The 18223-nt window shown below is 36.0% G+C and overlaps 1 protein-coding gene across 23 annotated transcripts in view; it reads right to left on the reverse strand.

Annotated features, from left to right (window-relative positions):
• Positions 1 to 18223, reverse strand: part of nfasca (neurofascin homolog (chicken) a) — a 92027-nt gene that overhangs the window by 9415 nt on the left and 64389 nt on the right. For 10 of the 23 annotated variants that reach the window (XR_009203074.1, XR_009203075.1, XM_058374148.1 and 7 more), the window contains 20 exons: positions 17133 to 17244; positions 16858 to 17042; positions 16564 to 16695; positions 16304 to 16447; positions 16082 to 16193; positions 15803 to 15969; positions 15301 to 15448; positions 15052 to 15182; positions 14155 to 14196; positions 13370 to 13471; positions 13058 to 13255; positions 12451 to 12521; positions 11742 to 11964; positions 11546 to 11661; positions 10593 to 10803; positions 10287 to 10409; positions 9402 to 9575; positions 8617 to 8655; positions 3038 to 3280; positions 2505 to 2624 (listed from right to left, as the gene is read on the reverse strand). Coding sequence is in view for 21 of the 23 variants with exons in the window: in XM_058374148.1 (XP_058230131.1) it covers positions 2505 to 2624; positions 3038 to 3280; positions 8617 to 8655; positions 9402 to 9575; positions 10287 to 10409; positions 10593 to 10803; positions 11546 to 11661; positions 11742 to 11964; positions 12451 to 12521; positions 13058 to 13255; positions 13370 to 13471; positions 14155 to 14196; positions 15052 to 15182; positions 15301 to 15448; positions 15803 to 15969; positions 16082 to 16193; positions 16304 to 16447; positions 16564 to 16695; positions 16858 to 17042; positions 17133 to 17244 (2793 nt within the window). In the remaining 2 variants the exon portion in view is untranslated. The remainder of the gene's footprint in view (positions 1 to 2504; positions 2625 to 3037; positions 3281 to 8616; positions 8656 to 9401; positions 9576 to 10286; positions 10410 to 10592; positions 10804 to 11545; positions 11662 to 11741; positions 11965 to 12450; positions 12522 to 13057; positions 13256 to 13369; positions 13472 to 14154; positions 14197 to 15051; positions 15183 to 15300; positions 15449 to 15802; positions 15970 to 16081; positions 16194 to 16303; positions 16448 to 16563; positions 16696 to 16857; positions 17043 to 17132; positions 17245 to 18223) is intronic. The other 13 variants (XM_058374165.1, XM_058374162.1, XM_058374166.1 and 10 more) reach the window with 8 other exon arrangements.

Below are 18223 nucleotides of genomic sequence, written 5' to 3' on the forward strand. Positions count from 1 at the left end.
GAAACTTTTGCAGACAATTACTATACTAATGAGCTGTTATGAGACAATATCAAAACAGTTCTGTGAATGGCACTGCGACCTGCACTACTTGTAGTTCCACTTGCATATCCTGAAAAAAAAAAGGAATGGTAACTAAATACAGTAAACATTTATCTTAGTCACGTTGTATATATTTATGAATAAATTACTTCATAATTCCAGATTGATAAATGAAGCTCACTGACAAAATACAGGAGCACAGATAATTTACCTTTTGACACACTGTCTGGTGGAAAAGCATGAGCATGAGAAAGTGATACAATGGAAGAGAAAAGTATTGTATTTCCGTACAGGGTATATAAAAATAATTAAAAAAAAAATTACAATAACATTAATGGCCTTTGATTCTGTGCCAGCACTGCCAATTCTGGATTTATAGAAACAACCAAGCAACAGTCTCAAACATCTACAGACCTTTTCTTATTTCGAATGAAAACGCACTCCAAAATCACATTAAAGCCAAGCTAGTATAATTGTGTGAATGAGCATTACTTAAGTAGTATTCCAGAAGCTGGTGAGAGCATGCAACATGCTAAAATAAGAGGCAGTCACAGACTGCTTGTCAAGATATCAGCCATTTATGTTCCCTGAAGTTTAACACAGCACATGCCTTTTCTGTGAAGAACCATAGCAGCAATAAAATATGGTTCAAGCGTGATGGTGAAGGTGAACCAAACTGAGGATATTTGCTCAGTACTGTCTTTAGTGTCCCACAGAAATTTAATGAAAAATGACCCATCATTTGTAGCTTTCCGTTAAAATCAACAGATATGATGATTCGAGGGTAGGGGGATTTGGAGGGGGTTGGATTTGGTTATGGGGTGGATTTTAAAAATCTGCATGCCTGTGGGCCAGTATAGGCTCTATTAATATTTGTGTTCATGAGCATATTAATGCACAAAGAATGCATAATGCATTTAAAAATGGAGTATTTAACCCAAGGCAACAGGAGACAAGCAATTATCCTGTCCACCTTCACAAACAGAGCATGCGACATCCAGCTACTTCACAGGACCAAAGAGAGAGAAAGGGAGAGAGATTGAAGGTAGGCCCATAAATTGTCTAATTACATATCCTGTTTTGCGAGTGGAGAATTCTGCAGAGGTTACTTTACAATTGTGTGTGTGTGTGTGTGTGTGTGTGTGCTTGATATCGTACAGTGCCATGACATATAATCTATCCACTACTCCCCACAGAACACAGGTTCATGTTCATATATTGTATGGTCTTCTCAGATGAAACCACTAGCCGGTATACATTCACACTGTCTCAGCAATTGATTGCTTCATCATGCTCTCATGTACATATTTCAAGGTCAAGACTGTTATTCTGATAGCCCCCTTGAGATAAAGTTGGATAGAAAACATTAACCCCTTCATTATCCCTCTCCCCTAATAGAAAAAAGAGGTATACAGTAGAGGCCTAGGTTGTGTATTACATGGCAGCCAGGCTCTTACAGTTTGCTCACTATGAACTGTGGTGAAAAAGGCACATGGGGTGGAGGTAGACAATCAGATTCAAAAGGTAGTGAAAAATAAAGACATGTGAAGAAGGAAAGACGAAGAAAGGGGATAGAGAGAGTGTGACAAAAGGAGACTGCTTTTACTCCACCATCAGCTACTTAATACATAGTTCCCAAACCAGCCGCATAGACGCAGTGAGTCTACTGTGCAACAAGGAAGAGCTTTTAATTATATGTCAGAGCTAATCCCAAAGTGCTATATGAAAAAGTGCATGATTAAAATTAGGGACATAGTTACAAGCTTTAAATCTGTAAATTAGGCAAAAATGTAGGTTGTTAGCCACATAACAAAGGTAGGGGAGATTTTCATCAGAGAGAAATGTTTCAAGTGGTGATATTTCTAGGCATTTGGTATAACAAAGAGACTTGTGAGGCTGTATTTTGAGTAATTTTACTGAGGATTCAAAATAATTATTTATCTCTTTCTCCCATTCTCTTCTTTCCTCTTAATCACACTCTCTTTGTCCCAAATTTATTCACATCTTTCCCTGTTCCTGCAAGCCACCAAAAAGAATAGGAGCTTCCTAAAGGGAACTTTAAAGACTTCTGAGGACACAAACCAAAGCCCAAGGAAAGGACTACGAGAGGCTCATTTCATCTCTCAGAGATGGCAGATGAAACAGAGCACTGCTACTTAATTCTTTCCAAAGTCCATGAATGGAATATCTATAAAGGTGATTGCTCAAGAAGGTGGCACAGCATTATAAGTAGCATTGCTCATAGCTGTTAGATATGAAAAATAATCCATTAACCTGTACAATACCTAAGCTTTCACAGAACACAATTAGCTGAAATTCAACACAATATATGTGACTAAGCATATTTCAGCAATAACATCGGCAAGATCTTCAGATGATCTTGGTCTTGATTTATGTCCTGGCAAGCCCAGTCAAAGTACTGAGGTTCCCTTCATAAGCTCTCAGTGGGAGAATCTGGGTCTTACTGTCCAGTGTGGACTCTAGCACAAACCCGCTGCTGCCAACTGGGAAATTGTGCTTCCAGCTGACGTTAGCATAGTCACTGTTAGCATCCACAGTCAGATTCCAGATCTTTAAATGTGGGGCTAAGCAAAACAGTTGGGAGAGGAGTACATTTGACAAAATTCAACCACTGCAGGAAAGTGAAAAGAGTTAATACTGCATCAGCACTTAATATGATGAAGGCCCTTTTAAAGCCTCATCACATTCTGTAGAGACTGTCTTTTAATCTCGTAAAAGAATAAAAAGCTAATTGGATGCCACAGTAAATAAAAATGGTTATATACGTCAATACTAATTTGAGAAAAATATCTTTTTTAAGGGCAAATGTCCAATCTCAATAAAGCTGCTCAAAAATGGCAGCTTAAGGCATCCATATCATGCATACCTATGAATTATTAATCTGAAATAGCTCAGTAAGATACAACTGTAATGTAATTTCTACACTGTAACTGATTTCTACTTTCACATTGACTTTTAATACTGTCTATGCAAATACCCAGCATGAAAGGCAGGGTGGGTTGGGTTGTAGCGGAGGTGGTAGTACTAGGAGTGGTGGTTGTTGTAGTTGTAGTAGTAGTTGTGGTAGTTGGAGTAGTTGGAGCAGGAGTAGTGGGGATGGCATCAGTTGTAGGGGCAAGGGTGGTAGTTGTTGAGGTTGTAATGGTTGTACTTGGGATGGTAGGTTGGGAAAAAGGGGGAAGAACAGTTGCAATCACCACGGCATCTGTAGAATCGATCACTGAGAGAGGAAGAGAGCAGCAGTTAAGCATATCAAAATGTAGTTAGCAGCACAAAGATACACAAGAGAATACCCATGGACTACAATGCTTGACAGAATTCCCACAATCTATACTAATACAAAATAAATTTTAAGATTCTAACCACTAAAAATATGAGAGATTCAATTTATTACAATGCATTCTGAATTGCTGTCACCAGATTTCACACTTTCTACTCATTTAATATTAGGACAGCGGTTTTCAGTTTCAGTCCTGGAGACCCCCAGCTCTGCTTTTGAAGGGTTTTTTGATTAGCTGATTAGTTGAAAGCAGGTCTGTTGACTTCAAAGTGATAAGATAAAGATACTGCATTATAAATTTTATATTTTGATTATACTATTTTGAAATAAATTATTATTTTAAAAAATTTGACCCTCATTCATGCAGTTATCCAATCAGGCTGCAGTAACGCAATACCACATACAGATACAGGTTAAGAGCATGTCCACAAAATTTGATCTCCATAAATTGCCATGATTTTTGGTGCCAAACATGGTTTGAGTGTTTCAGAATCCGCTGACCTTCTGGGATTTTCATGCACAATGGTCTCATATATACGTTATGTTGTCTATCATCATCCCTACATGATATTACATTGCCACAATATACAGTGACATAGATTACTGATTATATTATATTTCCAGACCTGCTGTCTATGCATTTTCCATAGGAGTTCTGCAAAAACATTGGACTATAGTCGTACAAATTCTCACTAAAACATATGCATGTATGTCAAAAAAGCAGTCTTTATCTTTCCAATAAAACAAGTGATGAGCCAAGTGGCATTTAAATTCTAAATGAACTGGTGTTTTGAACTCCCCAAATAACAGACACTTCTAGGAAGCCCTGTCCCCTTCCACAATCTCATTTGGTCATTTCACATGGAGATGCTCACACTGGTCACTAAATGGTAGACTATTTTATGTTCATTAATGTGAAATAAAATCAATCAATGTAGATTACATAAGACAAGTATATATTTAAAAATGTTTTCTGTTGTTTATTAAGGATGCCACCAAAAGAGAAAAAACAATGAAGGCTTTGAATTATGCTTTACTGTATTGTTACAATAAAGCATTAAATCAAACATTTTACTGTTTGATAATTTGATAATTATCTGAAAATACTGTTAATATACTTGAAAATTTATCTGAAAATACTGCTGGCCATGGGATTTTTAAAATTATTAAATTCAAATGTATTGCTATTGTTTAACTATTATCTACACATTACTGGAGAATCATTTTATCTATCATTCAGCTGATCCACAACAGATCCTGACTACACAACTAAAAATAGTATTACTCTTCCCCTACTCACCTAAAACTAAAAATGGTGGAAATGATTGTTTTCCTGCCATTTTCAGACCAATGGTTCTGAACAATTAAATAGTGAGATATTTTCCATTCTCAGGAACAGGACTCTGAGTCTAAGCAGGTGGGCACAGGTTTACAGAAACAAAAACAGCAGTTAAACACTGGAAAAACATCCCAACGTAGGCTTGGTTGTAGCCCATTTCACATACTTATTTGGAAACATGGGCATGTCAGTATTCTGATCTGCTTCTACAAGTACAAAAGGCAAACTCAGAGTCTGGAGAACAACTGACATTTTGGTTTCTTTTGTCCGGGGGCTTACTGACATTGTGCAGTAAGGCACTACTATTTGTGGATAGGCCAACTTTTTTGTCTCAGAAGTTTATCTATTATTGCATGTGCAGTTACAGTATATATGTGCTACAGAAAATATTTGATTTCTACTTAACTTCCAGAAATGTATCAGTTTTAAACAGAGTATTGTAGACTGAAGACAAAATCCCTAGCAACCCTTTTCATTATAATGGTACCTGTTGTGTGGTAGGATAAATTGTGGAGCAAGTGAAGTCAGTTTTTGAAACTGATGTGTTAGAAGCAGGAAAAATGGGCAAGTATAAGTATCTGAGTGACCCTGACATGAGCTATATTATAGTGGGTAGATGACTGTGGTTAGATCTCTAAAACGGCAGGTCTTGTGGGATGTTCCCGGTATGCAGTGGTTAGTACCTACTAAAAGTGGTCCAGTGAAGGACAACCGGTGAACCAGTGACAGGATTATGGGATCCCGAGGCTCTCTGATGCATGTGGGGAGTGTAGGCTAGCCTAAGATGGTACTAGGATGCACTATGAAAAGAAGGCAAGCTGATGAAGGCAGTGTGATTGTCTGGCTATGTTCTGCTGGGAAACCTTGGATCCTGGCATTCATTTGGATGTTACTTTAACATGTACCACCTACCTAAATTTTGTTGCAGACCAAGTACACCCCTTCAGTATTCCCTAATGCCAGTGACCTCTTTAAGCAGGATAAGGCATCCTGCTACACTGCAAAAACTGCTTAAGAATGCATGACAGAGTTCAAGGTGTTGACCTGTCCTCCAAATTCCACAGATCTCAACCCAATCTAGCTTCTGTGGGATGTGCTGGCCAAATAAATCTGATCCATGGATCCATGGAACTGCTGATAATGACTTGGTGCCTAATTCCATTCTGAGCTTCTGAGGTCTTGTGGAGTCCATGACTTGATTTAAGAGCTGTTTTGCTGGCACAAGAGGGATCTATCCAATATTAGGCAGATCGTTTTAATGTTATGGCTGGTCATTACACATTAGACAATTAGACATATTTTTATGAAGGAGAATAAAAAAAGGTTTTCTGAAAGGGGTGATACCCCAGATATGGGGTGTGGCAGACTCAAGAATAACCTCTTTTTACTTGTTCCGGTATCATATGAACTAATTCAACACTGCCACCAAGTGGTGATAATGTTTAAAGCTCATTCATCATTGGATAGTATAATTGTGGGAAATCCATCATGGAAAACATGTCCACCACCATAAACCATACCATAATGCAACCATTCAGACACATTTTCCCCTAGTGAAACCCTTCAAAATAATTCACCATCACAGAATCATACCTTTCCCTTTATTAATCCATGCAAAGGCAGACACAAAGAATAAGCATTAAAACAAAGCTCAACAATTCTCATCTCATTACAGCCGATCAGCAGGCAAAACGTGAAATGCGCATGACAGTTAAGAACAGCCAGCAGGATACGAAACTGCACAAACAACAAGGCTATCAGAATGTCCATCTGAGCTTTATGAGCTTTATATACTCTTTATGCTTTCTACAAAATTCAGTGGATGTGGGCAGTGCATTCCTAGTGGTCAGTCAGCAAGCAGCTCAGTGCATTCTTACCTGTAAGATATCCTGGAGTAAAACAAGATAGAGCTAACTATAACAGCTTAGATTAAAATGAAATAAAATCATAGTAGCAAAAGCGCAAGCATTTATGGTATATGGATTAAGCAGTGAATGAATAATTCCTAAACTTCTTACTTAAAGGAAGTTGTAGGAAGCATGCTCAGGTATTAAGATGAAGATCTTCAAAGTCTTTGAAGCAAAGCAATTTAATGAATGAGTAAGATTGGAGACTTTCAAAACAGCTTTAAACCTTAAATAATAATACATGGCATGTGTGGTTGTATAACATTGTTGGAGACACTTAGCTCAGCAGCAATTCTTAACAGCTCTCTGTTTCTCACACATTCATGTCACAGTGTAAAACCCTTATAAGAACAACTCATTCACAAAGGCATCAGTTTCCTGCATGCTTAAGTGTGAAATGAGAAGAGCATGCTGGGATAGGCCACATGAATCATGTGGCAGTTAGGGACTCCATGATAATGGTGCTCTCAGGGATCAGGGTTCAACTTTTAAGAAACTAAAAGTAAGAAGTAAAAGAAAACTTATAAACCTGATAATATACTTAGAACAGCTAAACAGATGTAGGCTAAATCCTAACAAAATCAGTCACACTGATAAACATAACACCATTTATCTAAACCAACAAAGTGCAATGAATGTGTCCCATCCCTGAAAGCACATAGTGATGGACAAAAACAAAAACATAAGTATGGACACACAAACTGATAGATAGCCATCACAGTAGCCAGTGCAGTTAAGATCACTATATTATATTCTACATGTTGATGAGGAACACTGTGCCACACCAACATGTACACTTCACTGTGCAAATCATCAGTAATTTTTAAATTGCACTTTTGGGTTAAGTTTAATGGACTGTATTCAGAGTTATATATTACATATATATAAATAATACAGAATTAATAATACATATTAATAATGGATTAATATTGAAACTACACATATCTTAAAATGATCAATATTTGGTTTTGGCTTAAAAAGAGGAGTATCTCAGTTATTCACGATTATCCATTATGTTAAATTTAAGCACACAGCACCACTGTCTGACAACATGTAGTAACTACAACATTTCAACCTGAAATAAAAACTCAGTCACAATTTATTCTTTATGAAATGTCAGAGAGATTTTCCTTGCCATTGAATCTTGTGAGAATATTTAATCAAAATATTGATAAGTACTTCTGATATAGCTCACACCAGCTTTATGTTTTCAAGAATTATAGATACTGAACAGCACTGCATGCTCATTTGACATTTCTGTGGGTTCATCCAGTGAAACACTAAGCTTTCTTTGTCTGGTGTTTTCTCCATTATTACTAGGATATTTAATATATTAGGCTATTAAATGTTTCCCCTAATTCTCATTTGTATATTATCTGTACACTGTTAGAAAAAAGGTACCGCGGAGGTACAATTTTGTTCCTAGGGGAAGAAAAAATATAATGGTACCTTTAAAGGTACACAATGGGTACTTAGGGTTCTATTATGTTCCCAAAACGAATTATAAAGGTACAACTAGAGGTACAAAATTGTACCCTTCAGGGTACCATCCCAGCAACGGCCACTTGTACCTTAAAAGGTACAGTTTTGTACCTTTCTTTCTCAGAGTGTAGTTATTTAAACTGATTATTTTATTAATTCAATTAATTATTATTTGTTAATAATAATTAATAACTTTTATGCTACATAATGTTGCAAATGACAAAGCAAATTTTTGTATGGGTATGTCTTCGACACAAGTATTCCCTAATATGTGTACTTTACAAAAACCTGGAAACTTGAAAGCACATTAACTTTAGACTCACATATAAAGCAGATGTCTGATTTATTTATCATCAGCTCTGAATACAGCCCAAAGAGTGCTGTACTATTAATAGTGGGGATACACTGTTAGCAAGCAAAATTTGCGACAACGGTCAGAATCCTTTTTCTCTGGTTACAACTGCACTGTGTGAGAAGGGAAACAGAAATAGAACAGAACAAACAGAAAGGCAGACAGGTAGGCAAATTGACAAGCCATTCCTCATTACCTACACCTGTAGGGTCAGTACCTGAAGTCATAAAGTCTTCTTTTCACACCAAGGAAGATACAGACAAGAGAGGAAGGAGGAAGGGGAGAGGTCAGAGCATACTATGAAAACACAGAGTTAAGAGGCAAGTAGCATGAAAAAGAAAGGACAGAAAAAGAGTGTGCGAAAGAGAGGATTCTCACACTGAAGACAGGGAAATGAAAGACAGAACCATAGAAAAGAATGCTGGTTGATTGCTGGGTGCTCTTAGCAGCCGTCTGTTCATTGACCATGACAACAGTCAACAGTGGCCATTGACCTGAGCCGACTTAGATAATCAGCTTTGAGTGAAAGGCATTCTTCACAGTGTTTTATTACAAAACATATATTACAAAACAAGCTTCTGTTCAGTGAAAACAAGAGCAAGGCTGCCTTGTGAGAACTCTTACACACTTTCCCCACACATGCCTAATTCTCTGTTTACACAGGCTGATGCAATCACGCTTATGAATGTGAGTGTGTCAGTGTTCCAGTACTAAAATTTAACACAGTTTCACAGTAGGATAAGTTTCTTAAAACCTAAAATGCAGCATAGGAACATGGATAAAGGATTTACATTTCTGTGATTTATTAAATAAGAAACACGATCATTTGTAATTTCATTCTTGTGCATGCTGTTCTTTCTTAAAGCTCCTACTAACTCACGAGAAATTAATTCCCGTTTTTATGGCATTAATAACAAGGATTTGTAATGCCACACTTACAACACATAGTAAGTGGTATATGCTCTATGTATGACAACTCACCTTCATTGGTAAAGTGTGGCGATTCCTCTGCATAGACTTCACCAGAGCCGACCTGCGTCCGAGCAGACAGGTAGAACTTGTAGCGGGTAAAGCGGTCAGGCAGGCGCATTGTGTAATCTGTCTCATTAGGGAAGAAGCTCATGACTTGTAGATTACCCTCCTGCGTCCCATTGACTAAAAATTAGAAAAGGTTATTTGGTCATTTTGACAAAATTGGTGTAGGCATGTCATTTTTCAATTTGAATTATTTTTTGTTTAAAATAGCAAAAGTTCCTTACATCGCACATCTTTACTTCAAAATTAAGAAACTACCAAGTCATCTAATGTGACAATTATGTTATTGTTATGTCTGTAAATAGTCAGTATTTTGTGTTTTAGATCTTGGAATAGCTTGACTGCTTTTTATATCCCTTAACAAAGTATTCAGGTAAATATACTGAGGAATTTGAGTCATTAAACACTGTCTTGATATACCATTAATTAAAAGAAATAGAGTATGTCAACCGTAAAAAAAAAACTTTTCAGATTGCTAATAAAAACAATTACTTAATTACAGAACTGCAGTAATAATTAAAGCAATTAAAGCAGATCTATCTATCTATCTATCTATCTATCTATCTATCTATCTATCTATACATACATACATACATACATACATACATACATACATACATATATACATACATATATATATATATATATATATATATATATATATATATATATATATATATATATATTTATATATATATATATATATATATATTAGGTTAGAGTAATAATCATTACAACTAATCAGAATTACTAAAAGATGTTGTGCTTCTTATACTGAAGCATTCAATCAAACAACCCTTTTTTGGATAACAGTGACGGATGTGAGCTGACCTGTCTTGTACTGGAGCGTATATCCAATCAGAATGCCATTCGGCTCTAGAGGCTTATTCCACTCTAAGTGAATGGTGTTGGTGTTCCTCTGGACAATCTTGAAGAACTTAGGAGCCCCCGGCACTATTTGGCAGTCAGAAAAGAGTTCACTATTCATTTATAAAATGAATATTCAAGATAATAATAGACATTACATCTGTAAGGCAAATACTTAGATTATGTTTTAGGTCATTGATTATTCAGTCCATTCATTGAAAAAATGAAAACAAAAACAAATCAAGTTTCAAGTATCAAGAAATGTCTTACAGCCTTCCTTGGTCTGAAACTCCACAGTGTTGCTGTGAGGTCCCTCAAATTTGTTGTTGGCCACCACCATGTACATCTTGTATTTGCTGTAAGGGACAAGATCCTCTAGGACACCACTGTTTTGAGACACATCGCTGAAGAAGCCTTTTGTTTTCTTGTCCTTATTCACCTTCAAATCTTTTACCAGGCTGGCCTCCCTCCAGTAATATAGCTAAAGGAATGGACAAGGAAAGTAAATAAAGATAGGCTTTTTTTCCACATATAAAGAAAGAATACTATATGATTGTATACTGCCACATTAAATGCATTCATTGGACATTAATCAAACTCAGTACACCCTGAACCATTTCAAACTACAGTTCACATACTCTGATAATAAGTGACACAAAGCAACTTTTCTTTCCTACTAAGTAAGAGTAAAAAGTAAGAAAGAAAGAAAATTTAAATAAAATTAAAAATTTTGAAGCCTAGTACTTAATGATTGGAATAGTATCATTACTAGTTACCACTAGTTATATTGTTGGATTTATCTTGTTATAGAAGGTGAAAATCTAAATATAAAAACTGTTCAATAATATTGTAAACAAGCTCATGCTAGCAGACCATAATGAACATTTTATTTCTTTTTTTAATGAGTGATTGTAGCTGCTCCTTACTTAAAATTTCCACACACATACTACTATACAGGAAAAAATATATAGCCAACAACATATGCATCTTTTCAGCACATGCAAAGTGTGCAAAATTATGAAATCTAGGATAAAAGAACCTTAATTCATTTCCATTCAAATACTTATTCATGCCAAATAAAATAAATTAATTAATCTGTAAACAATTTGTAATTTTCCATTAAAAACATAACAGTAAAACGTAAATAAAACATCTCCAGTACAATGATGGACATGGAGGTCATATCAACTAAATGAATGAGAGTAAGGAAGGTAGGAACTTACCCTATACTCTTTAAACTCCCCATTAATAGATTTAGCGCTGACGGGGATCCAGTTTACATTCACTTTAGAGCTGTTTAACTTTGACACCCTGAGGTTTCCCGGTGACTCTGTAGGCCCTGATAGAAAAGTACAAAAAGTGAAGTGTCTGGTATTCTAAGCACATAAAGGTTAACATAATTAAAATGCAATTACTTACTGTCCTCCCCTGAGTAGCCAATAACTATGTTTGACTCAGGGCCGGGTCCAAAGTCATTGACTGCCTGGATCTTGATCTCATAGGGGACATAAGTGTCTGTATCACTGACCACATGCTTGGTATTGGTAGTGGTGATATAACTCCACTCCTCCTCCAAGTCCTTCCTCCTCCATGAGACCACATACCGCAGATCAGGTCCATTCCTTTGGTTATCAAGTAGGGGCTGTGATAACAGATGCATATATTAGTTTAAAGAAAGGGTCATTGTAGGAAATAACTAAGCCAAGTTGCATAGTTCATATAGGTTTTATAAAAGCTAAGTGACTAATACAAAGCTTCTTGAGAAACAAGATGCTTCAGACAAAAGTCCACTAGTTTCACTTTCTCCATCTTTAGAAACAGCTGACAAAAGACTTTTGTCCAAACTATCCTGTCTGTCCATAAACTTATTATTGGAGCATAGTTAGAAATTTGCTTCAGCTATCTTGCACTTGTGGCCTACATATCATTATCAACTACTCAACCAAGTAAATATTGAAACTGTGTTCTGTCAGTATTTTTGGACAAAAGCCTGTATAGGAACATAATATATATTAAATAAAAGATTTTTTTTTTTCAATTATAATACTATAAACATCAAAATAGTGTGTTTTAATGAAATAAACAGAATATGAAACACAAACAAGAAAGAGATTATATCAGTGATCACCTGCCAAGTGATCTCCATATTGGTTTTCTTGGTACCCCACCCTTTAAGGCCAGGGGGATACACATAAGGAGCTAAAAAAAAAAGAAAAAAAGATACGCATTAGCATCGTACTAAGCATAAAAATAAAACTATGTGCAATTTCTTAAAACTGATTTCAGAAAATTATTCACTATATAATTGTACTAGATATTATGCTTATGTAATTTCAACCCCCTAAAAAGACTAAACTTATTTTATTTCAAGTCCCTCATTATTTAGTAAATATGGCAAATGTCATAAATAAGATTTATTTTAACTACAGTAAGCAACAGCTTCTGGGAATCTGAGGGCTTAAAATAAATTTGTTGAGAATTATTTTCATCACAAGACATACATCTATTATCTGCTATCAATGGTTGAACACATCAAACCTCAATAAAGATTTGAAGGTATTTTGTGCACCTGTAAATATTACTGAAAATTTGAAAGTCAGTCTGTATACATTACTGTATGCTGATGTGTCATTTCAGTCAGTGCAACTACTGCTAGCATTAGTGGAATAGGAACAGTAATATTTTCTTTTAAAAAATAGTTTCTCCTAAAAATAGTTTCATCCTTAATCACTTACGTGCTCCACTGGTCTTGTAGCGGGCTGATGGCCGGCTTGGCTGGCTCTGACCCACGCTGTTAATAGCAATCACTCTGAATTGGTAGTTCACAAATGGAGACAGATCCAGTTTCACAGAGTTCTGATCACCTGCATAACTTGACAGATTTTGCCATTCACCAGGTTTCCAGCGGTCTTCCTCATACTGAACAATAAATTCTGCAAAGATGGGGTAGCTCAAATTATACAACTGTTTGCTAGTTTATAAATTCTCAGAATGTTCAGATGAAATATTTCTGCATTTGTGTGTCAGGAGTAATGATGGAATCGTACGTGTAACAGGACTGTTGTTCTCGTCACCGGGGATCCAGGTGAGCCGGACAGCGCGTGCTGATAGATCAGACAGCTCCAAATCTTGAGGAGGATCAGGAAAACCTGGAGAAAACACAGGGCAAACGTGAGCAATAATATCACATTTTATCATTCTATGTCATTTTTTCAAAGGGTGCTGCTAATAAATAATAAATAATAAATGTATTACTCCCAAGAAGTAGAGCTTGAAATTTACAATTATTTTGTCATTTTCCAAATGTATGCAACTGGCTATGTATATATGAATTTATTTGGCAACAAATGACGTAATATCCTAACAGGCCAATTATTGGCAAGTTACATATAACAAATTAAAAAAGGAGGAACATATTGTTGATGTTTTGTGAGTTTCAACCCTCCTGGACAGTTCAAAGGTAAGATTTATTTGGTTGTTTTACAGAACGTTAATTTAAATGGTATATTCACACTGCCGTATCCAGAAAAACGCACCTGAACACAAACCAATCATGGTTTAAAGTGATTTGAGTAAACCAAGCTCTGTCAACAAAGGGTTGATTAGCACTATTTACATATAATATTAAGTTTCCGACTCTCTTGTTGATCTGGATAGCAATTTTGTGAAGAAAAGACCAAAGGTCCTACTAATAGTATGCATAAATAAGTTCTAGGATATAATTTTGTGGAATTAATTAATACATTTATTTGGACTAAGCCAAGAAATGTGTAGTGTGCACTGAGAAAAGTAAATCTGTCAATCATACAACAGAAAGAGGAAGAATTGTTACCTGCTAAGGCACTAGGTTTTGAGGGAGCTAGGGATTCATCGTCTGTGAGGTCAAAGGTGAAATGTTATGGGTTAGTGAGTCTATTAGTAAAGCAACTAAACCTTTATTACATACAGTGTCTATGCTATTGAGCTTAGGAAAGAATACTATATACTATAAATACTACTGAGATATATCATGTACTATACCAGCTTAGATGAATAAAAGAAGCATTACAGTCATGCATTCTATGGAATTACAAAGTCATCTACAGGTCACCAACATGATGTAGCTAAAGGAAATTTAATATTTAGAAGAATATCTGTTAAACTATTTGTTAAACACAGCTAGTTAAAAGAGCGTAAACATTGGCAGTTACCTACACATGGCAACATCTAAGGTAATGTGTTAAAATTGTCAGCAATAAGACTAAACGTTGAAACAAACTTTTTAAGCTTCAATTTAATTAAGCTTTAAGTCAGTAACTGTGAATGTTTGTGTAAAAGTATATGTGCAGACAGGTGACAAATTAGAGGCGAGACCATAAAATGCATTACTAAGGTTATATCACAATTTGTTATTTGAAATTTCTAAATTTATAAGATTGTGCCATTCACTAAAGATAACATGCCTATGATGTAGTGTAATGGATAAGCTGGTCAAGCATTAATCAGGTACTGTGGGGCTTTGGTCAAGTCTCTGTTTTGGATAGGAATTCTTCAATTATACATTGTCATTTCCTCTAAGAGGGCAAATGAACCCAAACCACACCTAAAGCCTAACAGACTGACATTTCCTTGAATTTGTTACATGTGTATGTGTGTATTCATGTTTAGGTGTGCTCATGTGTCTGTGTGACAGGATGTGTATGTATTTCTATAAAATGTGTGAGTTTTTTGTGTGTATGTGTGTGTGTACCTAAAACAGTAAGGCGAGCCGAGGCAGAGTCCTGGTCTAATTCTGTAGTAACTGTGCAAGTGTATGTTCCCTCATCATCCGGCTGGATGTGGCTAATGGTCAAGTAGTCCTCCTCCTTCCTTAACCTGTTCCTAAATGCAGCACACATTTTCAGTTAGATTTATAATGACATTAGATAAATCAATAGTGTGGTGGTAATGCATGGCACAATGGAATGGTGTGATGAGGAGTGTAGAGTATATTGCGTACAGCCAAGAAAAATGCAGGGGCTTGTCATTTTTTAGCCAGGTGACAGTAGTGGGGAGTGTGGAATCGTGTTTAATCTTGCAATCAAAACGAGCCACACTTCCTCTATTGGCAGAGAGATGCTCTGGAGCTCGGACAATCCGCGTTGGCTCTAGAAAGGAACAAGCATTAAACATTTAACAATTTAACAATATAATAAATAATCAGAGAAAGAGCCAGACAAAATATCACCTTGTTTTTTTTTAAGACCTATTTTTGATTCAAAACATGACTGCACATTTAGAACCAAGCAATTAAAGTTTTATTGTTAAGTATTATTCCGCTTCTAGTAATTTATTTTATTTGATTATTTTTGTTTGTCTGCTTTACTGAAACAGAATAATATTCATTTCCTTACAGTCAGAGTTGAAAATACATTTTAACAGAATTCACACTTTGTCCTAACAATGAAAGTCGATTTATTTTGATAGATTTTGTAAAATTCTACTTTTATTTGATTCCTCACCTTTGACTTCCAAATGGACCTGATCTTCAGCTTTTCCCAGGATGTTGCTTGCCACAAAACTATAAGTTCCCTGGTCTTCACGTCGAACTCGCCTGATCTCCAAGGTACCATTTTCATGCAAGTTGTACTTCCCTCCATTCGGAGCTATACCCTGGCCATTCTTAAACCTAGATCAACAAACACACACACACACAAAAACACACACACACACAAACACATTTGGCATGGTGCATTCTGAATCATAACTCTACACAAGCATACAAACTTTGTAGGACTTACCACCGCACAAATGGATAAGGTGAGCCAAAAAAAGGGCAATCCAGAAAGGCTTGTGTGTTCTCAATCACCTTAATCAGTTGGTTCTTCGGTCCCAATAACCGGGGTGCCATATCTGTAAATACCAGGGCTGTTACAGTATTTCTATTTCAGCACTGAAATGTGCCATCCCTCTACAGATTCAGTTTAACATCTAACTAATTAGTTCTTCAACTGGTCTCTCACCCAGTATGTTGACAAAAGCGTTGGCCAGGAGGTAGCCATGTTCATTTGATGCATTGCACTGGTATACAGCACTTGTGCCAATTTGCACTGAGCTGAAAATGATAGCATCATTATTCACCTTCCTGCTTGGATTTTCCAGTGCACCTGAAGTTTCAAATAGAAGAAAAACAGACAAAAAGATTTGGTTTGGCAAAAGTTGTTGTGTTGGGCAGCACAGTGTTATAAATGATTGAAAATAAAGGACTGAAATGCAGACTCACTGTCTATCGGCTCTCCGTTTACAAGCCACTGGATGCTGGGGTTGGGGTTTCCACTAGCTAAACACTGCAGCTGGCCATTCTCATTGGGAGCTAGCACAAGGTTAGATGGCTTATGTATCCAAAAAGGAGCAGCTATGGGAGGTAAGATATAAAATTTACAAATGCATGTGAATATATTTTATTGTTTTCTGGTTTTCTTAATTAATTACCAAGCAGCTCAAAACGCATCCATCAATAAAAAAAAATGTTTCAAAGCTGCCAAATTTTTAGACAAATATTTTCTTTGGGTCTGACCTTTAACCTGAACGGAGATAGTGTGGCGGATGCTGCCAATTTTATTACTGGCCATGCAGATATAGTCTCCAGAATCCTCATCCGAAACAGACACTATACGCATGGTTTTACTGAAGCTCTCAAATTTGACCTTTTTCTCTGGCAAATCCCCTCCTTTTTTAATCCATTTAATTCCTGGAGTTGGACTGTGTGTGGATGAGAAAGCACAGGTGTCAAAAGGTGCACCCAAACAATTGAATCACAAACAAGTGTGTTACATCTGCAAAATAACTCACACTCCAGCAGCTATACACTCCAGGAGAAGATCCTCTCCACGGAGCACCATCTTGGAGCTGGATGTTCCCGAGGGAGAAAGAAAGGTAGGTGTTGATTCTTGAATGTTACGTGCTGTGGGACATGAGAAAATTCATTTATTACACAGAATTTGCACAGAGATGATAAACAGTCCAAGAACCAAGGTTAGGGTTGTATCTCTTATAGACTACGCTTCCCACTGTGTTTTAGAATTGAATCAGAAGAAGAAGATGAAGAAGAAGAACAAGAAGAAGAAATTATTCCATCAGCAACACGCACACACAAAGCAAGGTTATAACTGTTAGTGACACAGAGACATTAGCCTATTAGCCCAACACATCCTGACAACATAAAACTTGATCTGATTTATGAAAACATTTCCAAGGAGGTGTGGACTTTAATACAGAAAAAATAGTTTTTTACAGAATTTTACAGAGACAAACAGCTTTTTTATTAGTTTGAATTTATTAATGACAAATTAGTGACAATAGTTGCAAAAGTCTGTGTTGATTTTCTTTTTACACTAATGCACTTATTCTTACAAGGCAATGAATCTAAACTTAAATCAGTGAGAATATTTTATGATGGATGTATTAAAAGGGTTTGTGGTGAGTTTAATGATTAGCAGTTGAAATATGTGCTTTCGTTTAAAGTGGATTCCAGTAGGAAGCTTTCTCAAGTCATTTGAGTCATATTAGTATGCCACAAAACCCACTTCATTGCTTATGTTTCTAAGTGTAATTACATTTAAAACCAGTAAAAACCATTATTGGTTCTACTGGTACTTTTGTGTGCAATTATTATTTAACTCTTGTTTATCTTTTGTTTAACTCTCTCTGATTGGAAGACAGTCGCAAAAGCATTTCACGGCATGTCATACTGTGTATGTTTAAATGACAAATGACAAATAAATACATTTTAAATTTGAATTCTTTATTTACATTATTTGTCCTATAGTTGGGTCAATATTTATCTTATTATTATATCTATTTTTTCTGTTTTATTCTGTTCAATTATATGTGGCTTAAAAGTGAAAAAATAGTGTAATAGTGAAAATGGTGAATCTTCAAAT

This window comes from Hemibagrus wyckioides, linkage group LG21, assembly GCF_019097595.1.
Source record: "Hemibagrus wyckioides isolate EC202008001 linkage group LG21, SWU_Hwy_1.0, whole genome shotgun sequence".
Taxonomy (NCBI): Eukaryota; Metazoa; Chordata; class Actinopteri; order Siluriformes; family Bagridae; genus Hemibagrus; species Hemibagrus wyckioides.